The sequence below is a fragment of the Coptis chinensis genome, chromosome 3, assembly GCF_015680905.1.
Source record: "Coptis chinensis isolate HL-2020 chromosome 3, ASM1568090v1, whole genome shotgun sequence".
Classification (NCBI taxonomy): Eukaryota; Viridiplantae; Streptophyta; class Magnoliopsida; order Ranunculales; family Ranunculaceae; genus Coptis; species Coptis chinensis.
The window spans coordinates 6,624,927-6,640,754 of NC_141458.1; the positions used below are offsets into that span (position 1 = coordinate 6,624,927).

Sequence of the window (15,828 nt, forward strand, 5' to 3'; positions counted from 1 at the left end):
ATTTCAGAATCCAATGCATAAAGAGTTTCCAAGTGTCCAATGATTGACGCTTCATTTAGAAGGTATGCATAGGGTTGTTTTCAATAGCAAAGAGCCCATGGATACAATTCTTGCCCGAGCCAGAGACCAAACTTCAACACTGACATTTTTCTTTAAGCATTATGCTGAAGATCCAGATGCACGCGCATATACCTATCAAGAATTTCTACGACACTATGTTTTCCACAAAGACTCAAGAGTGGACTCCTAGGACTCAAGGACCTTCCATTGGTAGGATGTATTTTGCAAGCCCCAATGCCGGGAAGCAGTTTTATCTACGCTTACTACTTACTAGTGTAAAAGGGCCTACCTCCTTTGCATATCTTTATAAAGTCGGTGATACCGTGTACAACACATATAAAGATACATGTATTCCCCGTGGGCTCTTGGAAGCTGATGATGAGTGGATACAATGCCTAGAAGAGGTGTCGATAATGAAAACTGAATATCAACTGCAGAGGTTGTTTTGTGTAATTCTTTTAGAGTGTCATCCGTTACGACTAGATCTACTTTGGAGCAAATTTGCATCGAGTATATGTGGTGATCTTGGACACTGGCTTCGAACAAAACACGACATCCCATATCCAATTGATGAGCAAATAACATATTACGGCTTATATTTAGGGGAACAAATCCTTTTAGAATCTGGAAAAACATTGGAAAATTTCCCGCCCATGCCAAAACCAAAAGAGGATTGGAGCAAAATTGTTGGCAATAGGCTCATTTGGGAGCAACACCAACTTCAGCATGAAGGCATAGAAGAAGAGGCTGCAGTTGATGTGAGTCGTCTTAATGACGAATAACTTTATGCTTACACTGTTATGATTGATTCAGTATTTGGTGACAAGGGCAAACTTTTCTTTTTTAATGGAGCAACTAGTACAGGGAAAACTTGTTTGTATAATACAATTGAAAATGCCTGCCATAGCATGGGTCTTATTGTCATCATGGTGGCATCATCGGAAATTGCATCTTTGTTATTGTCTGGTGAACGCACTACTCATTCTACATTTAAGATTCCAATTGATGTGATGGATACCACTTTTTGCGGCTTCGCTAAACATTCTGACCTTGCTGACCTATTTAAAGAAACAAAGCTAATTATTTGGGACGAGATTCCCATGCAACATAGATACTATGTTGAGGCTGTGGATAGAACACTTCAAGATATTTGCAGAAACAAGAAGATATTTGGTGGTATCACTATAGTTCTTGGTGGTGATTTTTGACAAACACTGCCTGTTATACCGTTAGACCAGAGAGAGCAATTTGTTGGTGCATCACTACGACGTTCTTTCCTTTGGAGTTATTTAGAAGTTTTGCACTTGGTACAAAACATGCGGCTTGAAATGGCGGAGTCCGAGAATGTCAAATTCGCCAATTTTTGTTGGAGGTGTGCTACTAATGCCTTCTAATTAGAATGTTTTTTTCTCCATTAGTTTCATATATAAACGAACTATTTTAGAAACTAATGAATTTATTTTTTGCTTTGATTCATTTAGATTGGTTCGAATCCCAAAGAATGCGTACAATTGCCAAATGGAATACCCAAGTGTACCAATATCCAAGAACTCATCTTCTCTGTCTATCTCCAATTGGATGTTATGGACACACCGTCTCCAACTTTCTTAACCGATCGTACTATTCTTGCTGCTCGTAATGATGATGTGAGTGCAATTAATGAGGTTGCATTGAATGTGTTCCCTAGTGAAGCGCTCGAGTATTTGGCTGCAGATAAAATCATCGAAAATGATATTGATAATCCAAATGGGGCTCACTATCCCACCGAGTTTCTGAACTCCCTCGACCCTTCTAGCTTACCACCTTTTAATCTCAAGTTAAAACCTGGATGCCCTATAATGTTGTTCAGGAACATAGCACCTAAAGATGGCCTTTGCAATGGGACACGACTTATGGTGCTTCAATGTCTTGAGTAAAGTCCTTCAAGCCAAAATTTTGACCGAGAGAAATTGGAACCGGTACTCATCCCAAGAATATCTCTGGCTCCCTCAAATTCAGAGTTACCTTTCAAACTATCAAGGCGACAATTCCCTGTTCGACTAGCTTATGCCATGACAATTAATAAGTCGCAAGGCCAGTCAATGAAATATGTTGGCATTGATTTGAGGACACCGGTTTTCAGTTATGGACAACTCTATGTGGCCATGCCCAAATGTACTTCTTCAAAAAGAATATCCATTTTTCTTCCACCTAATGCAAGAAATTGTACCACAAATGTCGTATACCCAGAAGTTCTTCTCTAAGGACATCGATACCAATGAGAAAAGGCGAGTGAGAAATTAAAGAATGCTACTTTTATTGGTTTCGAAATTAAAGAATATGTTGTCTCCATATATATGCTATATAAGTTTTTATGATAGCGTGAATACTTAAAAGTAAGAATAGAGATTATTTCATTTTGAGAACCATCTCTTTTGTAAACAATATGCTAAATGTATCAAGTCTAAAAAAATTATGTGTATGTGGTTTGCTTGCAGGTACCAAGTTAAATTGCCAGAATTTTTCAGCGACATGATTGCAGTCATTGCTCCATGGCGCATTTATCCATATGGTAGCAAAATGGTGTGAACAGTATGCATAGAGGGGAGAATGAGAGAAATGAGGAACTCGATCAGTGAGCGTAGAGTATTTATTTTATTTTATTTTTCCCTTTCGTTACTAGAATTAGCCCCAGGTGAAAAATTATGCAAAGTCTTCTTTAATGTTTAATGAGTTGTCTTTTAGGTTTAGAAGTAATTTGTGTTATGTATAAATATGAAGTTATATATTTTGGTATGGTTGATCTATGAGAATTGTATTGTTTGATTTTCAGGTTATGACAAGATTTAGATTTTTGAAATGTTGAAAATACAAAGGAGACTCTGCTGCTAGATTTTTTTATTTAAAAAAAAATGATGATGCTCTTAATTGAAAACTCTCTCCCCTTATTTTCCTCATTCTTATTCCTCGATATATATTGAATTAATGAATGTGTAAGGGTATGTATAATGAGTTGGTTTGTGATAAATGAAATGCATAGAATTGTAATAATTAAGCTCACTTGAGTATGCGTATGAAATAATTATGAAGTATAAAATTGTTGGAAATGGTTATATCATCGATCTAATGCTACCATAGAGATGGCCTCTTGCGGTGTTGTTCAAAAGCAATGTGTCTAGAGTGCCGATTGACATGGGCATTCACTAGTCACCAATATTCTATGACTTGTTCTTCCCTTTGAACCTAGTTCTAGCTTGGGATCTCCAGTCCCTAGGTTGGGTTACCATCATAGATGCTCATATCTCAATTGGCTGCAGTCCCATGCTAGTAGCGCATTATATCTCTGGCCAGAGCTTTGGTATGCGAATCTGCAAGGTTATCTTTAGATCTCACAAAATCAAAATAATATGGACTCTCCGAGTAATAGCTGTAATGCTATCAACAAAGTATCATTGTAACTAATATTGTCTATTTCAGACTAGTATATGAGTAAGAAGGTTTTATATTAAGCTAGCTTCTTCACTCGTACTAGCCAAAGTAATAATCTCAGACTCCATAGCAAACTGTGCTATTATGGTATGTTTATTGGACTTTCCAAGATACAACACCTCCACCAATGCTAAACACATAGCCACTGGTGACCTCAGAGTCTTCTAAAAGGATGTTCTAATCTGAATCTATTGCTTGCTAGTGTACGTGCAAATAACACCTACTGCATAGGCAATGCCAGATCTTATACAATCTGTATCATATCTCAAACTACCAATGATACTTGCATATTCTTTCTGATTCACAGGTTCACCATTATTCGCAAATAGTTTAACACAGGGATCAAAAGGAGTACTCACAGTCACATAATCAAAGTAGTTATACTTTTTCAACATTTTTTCAATGTAGTGTGACTGATCCAACCATATGCCATCAGATGATCTTGTAATTTTGATTCCCAACATTACATCAGACTCACCTAAGTCCTTTATATCAAAGTTAGAAGACAATAGGTTCTTGGTCTCTTTCACAACATGTAAATTAGAACAAAAAATTAGTAGATCATCAACATATACGTATATGATAACACATATATTCCATCAGAATACTTATAATAAATGCACTTCTCACTTTCATTTATCTTGAACCCACTGGTAATGATAAATTTATCAAACTTCTCATGCCACTGGGTGCCTGTTTCAACCCATAAAATGACTTAAGTAATCTGCATACCTTTTTACCACCACCTGGTTCCACAAAACTTGTTGGCTGATCCATGTAAATCTTATCTTCTAAATCCCCGTTTAGAAAGACTGTCTTAACATCCATCTGATAAAAAACAAGATTATGAATAACATCAACAGAAAATATAATAATACTCTAATGGATGTTATCAGTGTAATAGGTGAATATGTGTCAAAGAAACCAAAGTTCTCTCTTTATCTAAAGCTCTTGATAACAAGCTTTGCTTTAAACTTATCCACTTAACCATTGGTTTTAAACTTTCTTTTTAAAACCTATTTGATTCCTATAGTTTTACAACCAATAGGCAAATCAACAAGTTTCCAAGTTTTGTTTTCCATGAGAGAATCAATCTCACTTGAATGACTTCTCTCCAAAACTCGAAATCAAAATATGTGAGAGCTTCTTCAATGGAGGAGAGATCTCCTTCCAAAGTATAGTGACCCTAAGCTATTTTATATCTTCTAAGTTCATCTTCTGTGTTCATGATTCTATCATACATCCTAAATATGTTAGTGTCAGAAACATCAATATTAGGGGCCTTGGAGGATAATACCCCCACTAGCACCTCCACTATTTCTAGATAAATATAGAAATCTATCTTCAAGAAACTCAACATAAGATGATCAACAAAAATATTACTCTTCATATCTAGAAAAACGTAGGCATTGCTATCCATAGCATAGCCTTAAAAGACACACTCAAAGTCTTACTCTCAAGCTTTGAGATTTTAGGATCATGCATACTTCCTTACAAAAGCCTGACATCCCTATATTCTGGAGTAACTCAAATTAGGCTTCCTGTTCTTCTATAGCTCATAAAGTGTAACATTTGTATTAGAATTAGCAATCATATCCAACACATATATAGCATACAATCAAAACAGCTTCATCCACAAATTTGAGGGTGCTCCAGAACTAAGCAACATGGCAACAAATTAATCTCTTTAAGTGTTATGTTCTTACGTTCATCTACTCCATTCATTTCATGTGAATAAGGAGTTATCATCTCATGAATAATATCATGTGATTGCAAGAAAAAAATTAAAATCAGCATAACTATAACACCCCGTTTTATTTTTATATATTTTCCTAGTACCATAAATAATAATAATAATAATAATAATAATATAAAAAAAAAAATAATAAATAAATATTAGTTAATGATAGAAAACCCCGTAGGTAAAGAGATAAACCTTCATCCCTATTTTTTGGGGGTTTTAAAGCAAAAAGGAACAAACAGAGGAGTTCACATGGAAAGTTTTATTTTACACAGTGAAGAAAAAAAAGAGAGTTTTGCACATAAAGGAGAAGGGAGGATTCTTGGTGGAAATCTACCGATAGATAGCTGATAGCATAGCAGGAGTGTATCACGAGTGAGTAGTCTGAACATGTTCTTTAAAATTTTATTTGATTGCTAATCATATGATTATGTTAGTTATTTCCTTATTTTATATATTGGAACGTTATGATGAAAATGCTGATTTGATAAAAAAGATTTAATTGCCATTCATGCGAACTCAAGCCTCACTTTGGGTAGGCATAAATATGGTTCCTCACTTTGGCTCACTGTGGTTAGTAATGGGTATGTTCTCTGTAGTCAATGGCGGCCGACAGTTATATAAAATTTTGGAAATAGCTTCTAACGCAAAATCTTATTTTTCCTGATTGTTATGTTATGATGATGATGAGTATGCTATATTAGTAGATGCCAAATCATTGTTTAAATTTGACTCAAGTTAAGTTGGTTATGTCATCGAATAAAATTTCTATTACAAGGGTTTGGTTTTAGCTCCTGATGGTCTTTAGGATTTTGTTTGGTGGTTGGAATTGTTTAATGCTACTGATCGAGATGATCTATATGGGTTTCGTGGGTTGCCGGAGGATGATGGGTAGATATTGATTCTTGTTTGAGTGCTGTTGAAGCTTTGAAAGGGTCGTTAATGGCGTCGAAAAGCAATTTTTGAGGAGTGATGGAATTGAAGTTTGATTGTATCGAAAGATTGGGTTTTTGAAGAGGGTGAAAACCGAACGGTTTGTAGTGGTGACGAGTGGAGGTTTGTGGTGGCTAATTCGGTGGTGTGATGAGTTGTTGAGGAAGAAGAAGGAGACTACCTCCAGCGATTCTATTTTTTGTTGGGCTTGGGCCGAAATAAGGCATGTGGGCTTAAGTTATTTTAGTTGGGCTTGTGAAAGGTTAAAGACTTTTGGGCCTTAGTCTTTGGTTTTGGTTAGATGAGTTTAGGACTGGTTGACTGTTGTTAACCATTGGCAGGTTGACTGCTATTGACCAGGGGTGACTTTGACTAGTTGACCAAGGTTGACTTTTGACTTGGCTAGAATTAGGTCTATTAGGATAGGTCTAGGGCTATTAGCGTGTTTGGCTTTAGGTTAAGACTTTTTATATATACGTGTGTACGTGTATTAACTATTATGTGAAATTTCATTGTTATGGTTACTATAATTATTTTATGATATACGACGTTATGACACTTAGACATCGATATAATTAATAATGCGTAAACAATAATACACGAATCAAGATACTCCTTCTTACTCTAAAAGAATAAATATGCAATAAAATTCAATAATGTTCTCAACAAATTTACCACACCCTTTTAGAACTCTCCACCTTAAGTTTTGGAAATGAGATTTTATGACTGGTGATGTCATGTGATAGGTAGGCATTTATTGAATGTGCCATAAATGGCCCGTTAGCGTTATAAATGGGTATTCATTGACTGTGTCATGAATTACCCGGGTATTCATTGAATGAGCCATGAATGACCCTTTAGTGATATGATAGGTATTCCTTGAATGTGGTGGAAATGACCTAAGGTATTCATTGAATGTGCCATGAATGACATGAGTTTTTATGCCCAAAGAGACTGTGAAATATGTGTATGAAAGCCCAGCGATGGCTATGATATCGTGGTATTCGGTGGGAGAGAGGCACACATGAATGTGTGATTTGGCAAATGTGTGGAGTGCAAATCGTGGAGTAGGTACTAAAGGGTGGGTGTATAAGAAAAGTAATCGATTAATTAATAAGAGAAATTGATTTGATTGTGCAGGTGTGCTTGGACTTGCATTTGAATACTTTATATGATATCTACATATGTTTATTTAGAATTTCTAACTTCTGTTTGCAGGAGGGTAGGACTTAATAATATTTTGTGCAGGGACGCTGTCCTACCCTTATACAGAAGTGGATATCGGTAAGATTTAATTTAATTACTAAGTTATTAAAATGAATTATTATAATGAGTTAATAGAATATAAGTCTTGTTTGAAAAAAACTATGCCGGTTGAAATGACGGAACTACCTGTCTTCCAAGCTGAGAATGGTTAAATTATAGGTACATATAAAGTGTTTGTTTGGATAATTAAAGTTTGGAAATGTTTTTATGTTATTAGTCTACTCATACCAGCAAATTCCATTTTTGCTGACCCTATGTTTGCTTTATTTTGGCAACATGGGTGTGTTCTTGGGAACATAGGTGGAAGGCAGTGGAACCACATCATTTGATCTAGATTCTTTTCTGGAGTAGTCCGTTAGTTCTTTCATTAGGTCCGATTCTTATTAGAAGGATGTAATAACGTAGTTTACACATTCAGTATAACATAAGAATATGGTAGTGATGACTTTTATTCTTAGAGTTTGCTTGATGTTTTTTTTGGGACGGAAGATAGACTATTTATAATGTGATGGCGGATAAATATTAGGATTATTTATTTTAAAGTTGATTCTTTTATGATATGGTTTGTAAGGTATTTGTATGGGTTGTATCCATCCCGTCATAGCCTAAGTTTTAGACAATTGAACATAGTGATGTTTGAGATATTTATATTTTAAATATTCACTTTGTAATTGTTTAGAAATTTGGGTTGTGACAATAACCATATTCAGTACCTCAATCACTTTGAATTACTTTAATGTTTCTATCATGCTGATTTTGAACCTCAAGTGCATAAGTTTTAAAAGCATAAAAAACATCACTTTTATTCTTCAACAAATAAACATATGCAAATTTTGAGCAATTATTAATGAAAGTAATAAAATATATTTTACCACCTCTAGTTAGAACACCTTCAAACACAAATATCAGTGTATACCAAGTCTGGCAGATTTGTACTTCTCTCAACTAACTTGTGAGATTTCTTTGTGATTTTGGCCTTAGTGCCAGATTCACCATGTACAAAATCATCATCATTCAAATTAAGAATTAAACCAAGTATGCTCATATTCTTAATATATTTCGTGTTAATATGACATAATCTATCATGCCAAACATTAACAAAACAAGAAATCATGTAAGTAGACGTATAAAATTATTAATATCAACAACAGCCAATTCGGTCCATACACCTAACAATCTCCACCTTGGACCGAAACTGGTCTAACCGAACCATCGACTTTGTCTCACCAGTCAGCCTAGGGACCATCCATAGTAACCTCACAGATCTCTCACCCAAGACTGATACTGCCCCCAACCTTAGCCATCACTTGTCCCAATTATCAGTTGGACCTCATCTACGGTGTGGGGTTCTATATCAATAGAAGTGCAGCTCCATTACTACTAGATGTTGGACCAACAAACTTCAATATCTCCTTATATACATATCCCTTACCAACAAAGACACCAAATTTGGTGATCATATATGTACAAAAGAGAAATTAATCTCAAACAATTATATCTAGTCAATGAAAAAACTTTCAATGCATGTTAATCAACACCCAGTGCCACAACATATTGATTAGAGAAATAACTAGAACATATAGTCTTAGGTTTTAAACTTTCTTAAATTAAAAATCCTAGCATGTAATTATAAGATTCAAATCATCTCATAATATAAAACAAAGTATTACATGTATTTGGTAAAGAGTACGATACCTATCTGATTGAAAAATTGGATTATCACGTTTCGCTATTCGATTGAAAATTGGCCTATAAAGAACTATAAAACTGAATCAGCTCTGGATGAATTAGGCTTCAAGCTATACACCATTGGAAACATCTCTAAGTTAGCTTTCTAATACAAAAAGCGGATTGTGAATCCGATCATCGAGCAGAAAGTTATAGCAGTTTTCGTTGAGAGTGACTTAGATATCTGAATTTCGAACCCAAATGCAGATTCTCAAAGAAAAGCAATTAGAAGAGTTCACCAGAGGTAAAATTGCTTAGGATAATCACCGTGATGGCCTGGCACGGTTCTTCATAAACCCAATCCACTAACGTCCAAATTCCGTATTGACATCGCTGGGATTTTGATGTTTACAGGATTTGACTCTAGCACAGATATTGGTAAGGCCATCGTTCCTTCTAGGTGATGCACATGGTTATGCTTTCTAAGCCTCAAGAGCTATGTGCCGATCTCCAGGTGATATCTCAGACGTATTCTTGATTATAGTTTCCACTCCAAAATTCATGATTAGCATTAAACCAATATATTTTTGTTGTCACCTTCGGCTATTAATGAAAATTGATAAACAAATTTTAACATTTCTTCGTATTCATTGTAAAACAATTTTAAAATTATTGGAATATAATTTTTACAACAAGAATAAACAGTGAATATAAAAAGACTGAGGCACGAATCGGTACGCTCTCTTTAAAATTATTTTGCATCTGTTCTTCTCTACGCAGACAGACCACGTCAACCTCCAGGATACAACAACCAGTTATTACTCTTATCTGTTTATTGTACATAAACCAAAGAAAAAAAGGAAAACAATGAGACTGATTTTATGATTGTCCAAAAACGTAGCTTAAAAAATATGGTTTTGCAAATCCGTATATGCTTCTTTCAGTTTTCAATAGGGTTTGTAAGCAACTACTTCAGTTTTCTATAAGGATTGGAGTACACTAGTTTACTATCTTTCTGTTTCCCAATCCATATCCAATTATGTTTCCAAACTTATTAGAAAATAGATTTACCAAAACGAAAATAAGGGATGAAAGAGCCCAAACCCAAACCCAAGTTCACCTCTTGTTTTATTCAATCGTAGATATTTCAATTTTGGGCCTGAATGGCCTACTTCTTTGAGCGCCCTTTTATTGAAAAAGAATTTGCAGAGTTCAAGCTCTTCCAAAGTTCCAATAAAAGAAATTTTCTGGCAGCTTCAATCAGCGCATCATCAGAAATTTTATAGCAGTTTCTAGTCGAAGATATTTCATCGTATTTGGTTGATTAGCAATATAGAGTATATACCTGCTGGTTAAAAAATCATCGGATGAGAACTCCACCAACTGTCCGCGGCTTCTAGCAATCGGTATCTTTATTAAATATCTCCATGGACATGGGATTACTATAGAACAAAAGAATTGAGGCTCTTTGACGAGTTCTCGCCACGAAGAACAGACCCATTGAACATTATAGACAAGATCAATCACACCTACTATTAGAAATATGTGAATCATTATATCTGGAGGCATGAGGATTGCTAGCGTCCTACCTCTTTAAGGGGTAGGACCATCGTAACCCGCATACAAACATAAGAAATGACTGGTTCACCTCTTTAATAAGTTATGCCTTAAACCAATCAAAAACATTAGATCAGTGAGTTAACTCACTCATCTTCTCCAAAGTATAAACCGAAAACACAACACAATAAGAACCACACATTAACCCACTTGTGACGGCCTTCCACCACTGGCTTAAACCAAAAACCAAATCAGTTTTATTCGGTGGCGACTCAAGCACTAAACTACACTCTCTTGAACATCATCAGAATTTCATCTTTATACTTTTACATAGTTTTGGTATTTTTGGGTGGACCGATTCGATTTGGTTGTTTCATCTGTTTCTTTTTTTATGGAGTTAAACATTACACTTTCAGAGTGGATGATAGAGTAGTTAACGTGAAAATTTAATGGGTGCTTCAGCCACTGCCAATAATCACCGAAATTGTATTTCTTGAGAATATTAACTCCACCAGTTGATAACTAACCAATCTTTGTTTTACCATGAAAATATGACTTAAACTTCTTGTGTGTGTTCTGGCAGTTTATGTTGTGTCTGTTCAATTTCGTTTAGTTTTTTAGTTTTACACGCAATTGTGCCGATTTATTTTTGCTAGCAAAAAATGAGAGACGTGAGGGGCAGAGAGGAGAGAAGAAGAAGATACTGACTTATTCCTAATTTTTTGGAAACACCCACAAAGTTGAGACGTTACCAAGTTACTACATTTTGTCTGTGTGCGGGTTAGGATGGTCCTACCCCTTTAAAGAGGTAGGACGCTAGCAATCCTCGGGAGGCATATAAGCCAGTCTCTCACATCTTCTCTTAATGTCTTTCTTCTTAATTTTTTTTCTTTCTTAGGCTGAGTCCAATAGTGCATCACCCTCTCTCTCCATTCCACAAAAAAACAGTGTTTTGAGGAAGGAGAGTCAATTTTGGTGTCCAATAATTCGGACCATTCTACGCCACTTCGACTCGCGCGGAATTTAAAAAAAAAAAAATACATTCCACGCCACTTCAAGTGGCACTGTTTGGGATTTTACAAACCACGCCACTTTAAATGGCGCGGTATGAAATTGAAAAATACATTCCACACCACTTCAAGTGATGTCGTTTGGGCTTTTACAAACCACGCCATTTCAACTCGTGTAGAATGTGTTGGGTTGTGGAACCATCGAGCTTTGCTACGGTGTCCGTATGCCAAGTTCACGATTTTAATGCTTGGAGAGAGGAGCGCAATCCGCGCCCTGGTTGGCTTTGGAGGAGGTGCGACCCGCGCTCATGCCTTCTGAAATTTTCACTGATTTTCAAAATTTCGGCCCAAAGCCCATTTTCTCACCTTTTTCTATGTGTACCTATATAAATGAAATAGAATAGGGTTTTGAGATAACTTTTGAGAGATTCATTTCTTGGATATTGTGGGAGCTCTATTGAGTTAGGGTTTGAGTGAGGCCTCTTGTTTTTTATTCTTGTTACCTCTTGTAAACTCTCAAATCTTTACTATAAATGAAACTCGGTTATTGTGTGGATGTAGGTAACATTTACCAAACCACCTAAATCTTTGTGTCTCTTTGCATTATTTATTTTCTTATTTATTGTTTGTTTGTTATGAGTGATGATAAATTAGTAGGCTTTGCTTGTTTGAGTTTGTTGTGATAACTACCAAAGTCTTGGGTGAGTGATTTTCTTGGTGTGATCTCCAAATTAAAATCATTTGGGATAAAAAATAGCTAAGTTGAGATGTGACTTTCTAGTGAAATCTCCCAACAGAATGCACTCTCTATTTCTCAATATTACTCTCTATATATGGAGAGTATTATAGAGATAAGAGATAAAAACCACCGCCACTCCCCCCACTTTTGAGAGAATGGAAAGCAACACTCTCCCCACTTTTGAGAGAATGGAAAGCCATTGCACCCAGCCTTAGTTGTTCAGAATCTTTTCTACTGCTCTTCATTGTTGATATGATATGAGATAAGATAAAATTGACCGAGAGCTTTATGCCTTTATACAAAATAAATCCGGTTTTGTCGATGAAATCATGAGACTGAACTCATCAATTAATACCCAAAAGATCCCAAGTAACATATTTCAATGTAATGCCTCAAAAAAGTTGAATCCAAAGGAATTAGAAAACCGAAGTCAGTGTGGTTTGGGTGCACTCAATTTTACTATACACATTACAAAAGCCGGAGGAACCTTAAGTTTCTTAATATGCACATTCATGACCTGCCACCAATTTTGCAATGTTCATCATCGAGGAACAACGAGAAGCTTTTATACTTTTGTGTCCCTGCTGTCCAGGAGCGAGAAATTTATCAAAATTGGTATAGCATTAATCCTTAAATTCATTCCTTTTGAACCCTCCTGCCCAGCCTTAGAAGTTGCTACTTCCAAGTTTGCTGGATATTCCTATTCAAGGGTTTGGTTGTGTTAGTGCCTTCGCCTGTGACTATAACCCCAGGATAGGTACGCCTTGCGCCAATGTTCTTGTGCATGACACCAGACGTACAGGTTGAAAGAGCAAATGAATTACATACTTGAAAGGTGGAATACTTTAATTTGCTATCAGGTAGCAGATGGCCAATTTCAAAGTCCATCTCAGCGAACGTTTTCTAATGCCATGGACGCAAGTGGTCCTAGCCAAGTATTTGGATACGAAAAGAAAAGGAGATGGACGGAGATATCTTTGTAGGGAGAGAGAGAGAGATCCCTGTTGAACGAGTGCAATAGTAAAAACTTTAAACAACAAGCACCAGTGTCGATCAGAATGCTGAGCTGTTCTTGACATTAAGACCGTGTTGGAGTTATTCCTCACATGAGGATATTAAAACGTCACTCAAAGTTGGGAGAAACATTGTCCGCATTAATTGGAATCTATTATTGCGAGAAATGCCAGCAGGCAATGCAATTTGCCTGAGGCTTATGTAAGATTTGATGCCTCCTTTGCCAAGGAATGGAGCTGCAGGAGCAATTCTATTTGTAGAGGATGGACGAACGGCAAGGAGCTGCCTGAAGAAGCAGAGTTCTCAGAACTAGTAGGTCTATTTTTTCTGTGGGATCAGGCGGACAACCAAAGTGTCGTCATCAAATTTGGTTTTGGAGATAAAACCAAAAATCAAGGTTTTTGGAAAACCTAACCTAACAAAGTGGAAGGATTGGAATCCGGACTAAAACAAAGAAGAGAGAACATCTTTGATCGAGAGACAACCCCAGAAAAGAGATAAGAGTGATCTAGTATTTTGATTTTGTTAGATAAACGCATTAAAATTTGAGAGATTGTAATCTTCCTTCCCATTTTTATTTAAGAATCTCGTCCGGCTCTTTGTAGAAAGTAGGCATCATTGTGGAATTTAGTGGAACGAACCACGGTAAATCTTGTGTTGTGGTTTGCTTTTTTACCGCTTTTACATTATTATCCATTTGTTAATAGTTGTTTAAATGAAGTTGGGCATGTTAGTATAGGTTGTAGTTGATATTTAGATTTTGTCCCGAGTTGAATTGTGTTCAAATACAAGTTATCCTGTAGTTGGGGAATCGATTGGTATTGATATAATCCCCAACAAGTGGTATCGAGCTTTGACGGTAAGAAGCCTAGAGTGTTATCCGAATCTTGGTGAAAAAGGTGTTTGACTTTGAAATTCCGAGAGAAGATTTGAGGTTAAATAACTTAAAGAGATGGACCATTCCGTGAACACTCGCTTTATAAATGATGAGTCCGAATAGGAAGAACTACACCATCCGAAAGCCAAGATGGAAGACTTGCTATAGATTTTGTCAAGGACTTGGCACTTCCCATTGAGAATGAGGGAGTAAAACCGTAAAAAAGGCGATGAGGCTTTGGAAGTGGAAAAAGCTTGAGCGTGTTTGACGAAAAGCGATTGGATACATTCGACAGATGGATTGACGATGTCTTTCACCATGTGGCCCAAAGAGACTGACGCTCGATCCTATGGAAGAAACTCAAGACCTTTATGAAACTCAAAAAGATGAGAGGAAGAAGTCGGGTGGAAACAAAGTGCTAGTCGTTAAGAAGTTTGCGCACCACGAAGTACCAAGAAGGTTCTTCAATGTCCGAAGCATCTTAATGAAGTACGAATATCATCAATCGATGCATTTGATGAAGATCAATTTGGGAGACGAAGTTGAGGCTTTGTTTCTATTAGGCTCTCTACCGAAAAGTTGGGAGACATTAGCGGTTTCTCTACATGGGCGCCCAAGGATGGAATTGTTACCATGGAGATGGCTACCACGCCTTTGTTGAATGAGGAGACTAGAAGGAGTGCAAGAAGCGCTCTTCTCACTCAAAGATCCTTTTCACGAGAAACGGGGAGAGGTCAAACAGAAAACCATCTCGTTCTAGAGGTGATGACGTATAAATCTAGGGGTGAAGCTAGAACTCCTAAGGCAGAGAGGCAATGTTACTATTGTGCCACCAAAAGGCCACTTCGGATATGAGTGCGTAACAATCAAGAGGGATGAGAAGAATAATTGTGTACATGAAGACATGGTGCGAGGAACGGAAACACAAGCAGAGATACTACCGCGACTAGTCGGCGACCTAGTGGGAATTGGTCGATTGTGGTGTGTGGCCGCCTTAGTACCTCATGTCGATACTGAGTGGGTGATAGATCTGAGAGCATCCTATCACGCCACACCATACAGGGATTCTTCACTACCTGGTACCGTGGTGAATATGGTGAAGTGAGGATGGGTATTGATGGCGAGTCTCAAGATTATAGGCATTGGAGATGTTCATATAGAAACCAATGTCGGCTACACCTTGACACTCAAGGATGTAAGACATGTCCCCGACATACGGTTAAGCCTAATTTCGGCCGGAAATTAGATGACGATGGCTTTGTAAACTCGTTTGGTAACGGGTATGGAAACCGAAAGCAGAGGTTCCATCAGCAGCGTTTGAGGAAAGAAAAAAACTTGCTCTCTTTATAAAACACGGGCTAGTTTGTGTAAAGTAAGTTTAACGCGCGAAGAAGAAGCTTCATCCGAACCGGTGGCACAAGAGACCGCGGTCACATGGGCATAAAAGGGATGGAAGTTCTTGCTAAGCAAAAGGCCATGCCAGACATTAAAGGTA

At 36.8% G+C, this 15,828-nt stretch overlaps 1 protein-coding gene across 1 annotated transcript; it reads left to right on the forward strand.

Moving 5' to 3' along the window:
• The first annotated feature begins 968 nt into the window (after positions 1 to 968).
• On the forward strand, positions 969 to 1,976 carry LOC147507579 (uncharacterized). The gene is made up of 2 exons (XM_086596336.1): positions 969 to 1,247; positions 1,542 to 1,976. Exons 1-2 carry the CDS (start codon positions 969 to 971, stop codon positions 1,974 to 1,976), a joined length of 714 nt encoding a protein of 237 aa, XP_086452462.1.
• The last annotated feature ends 13,852 nt before the right edge of the window (positions 1,977 to 15,828 follow it).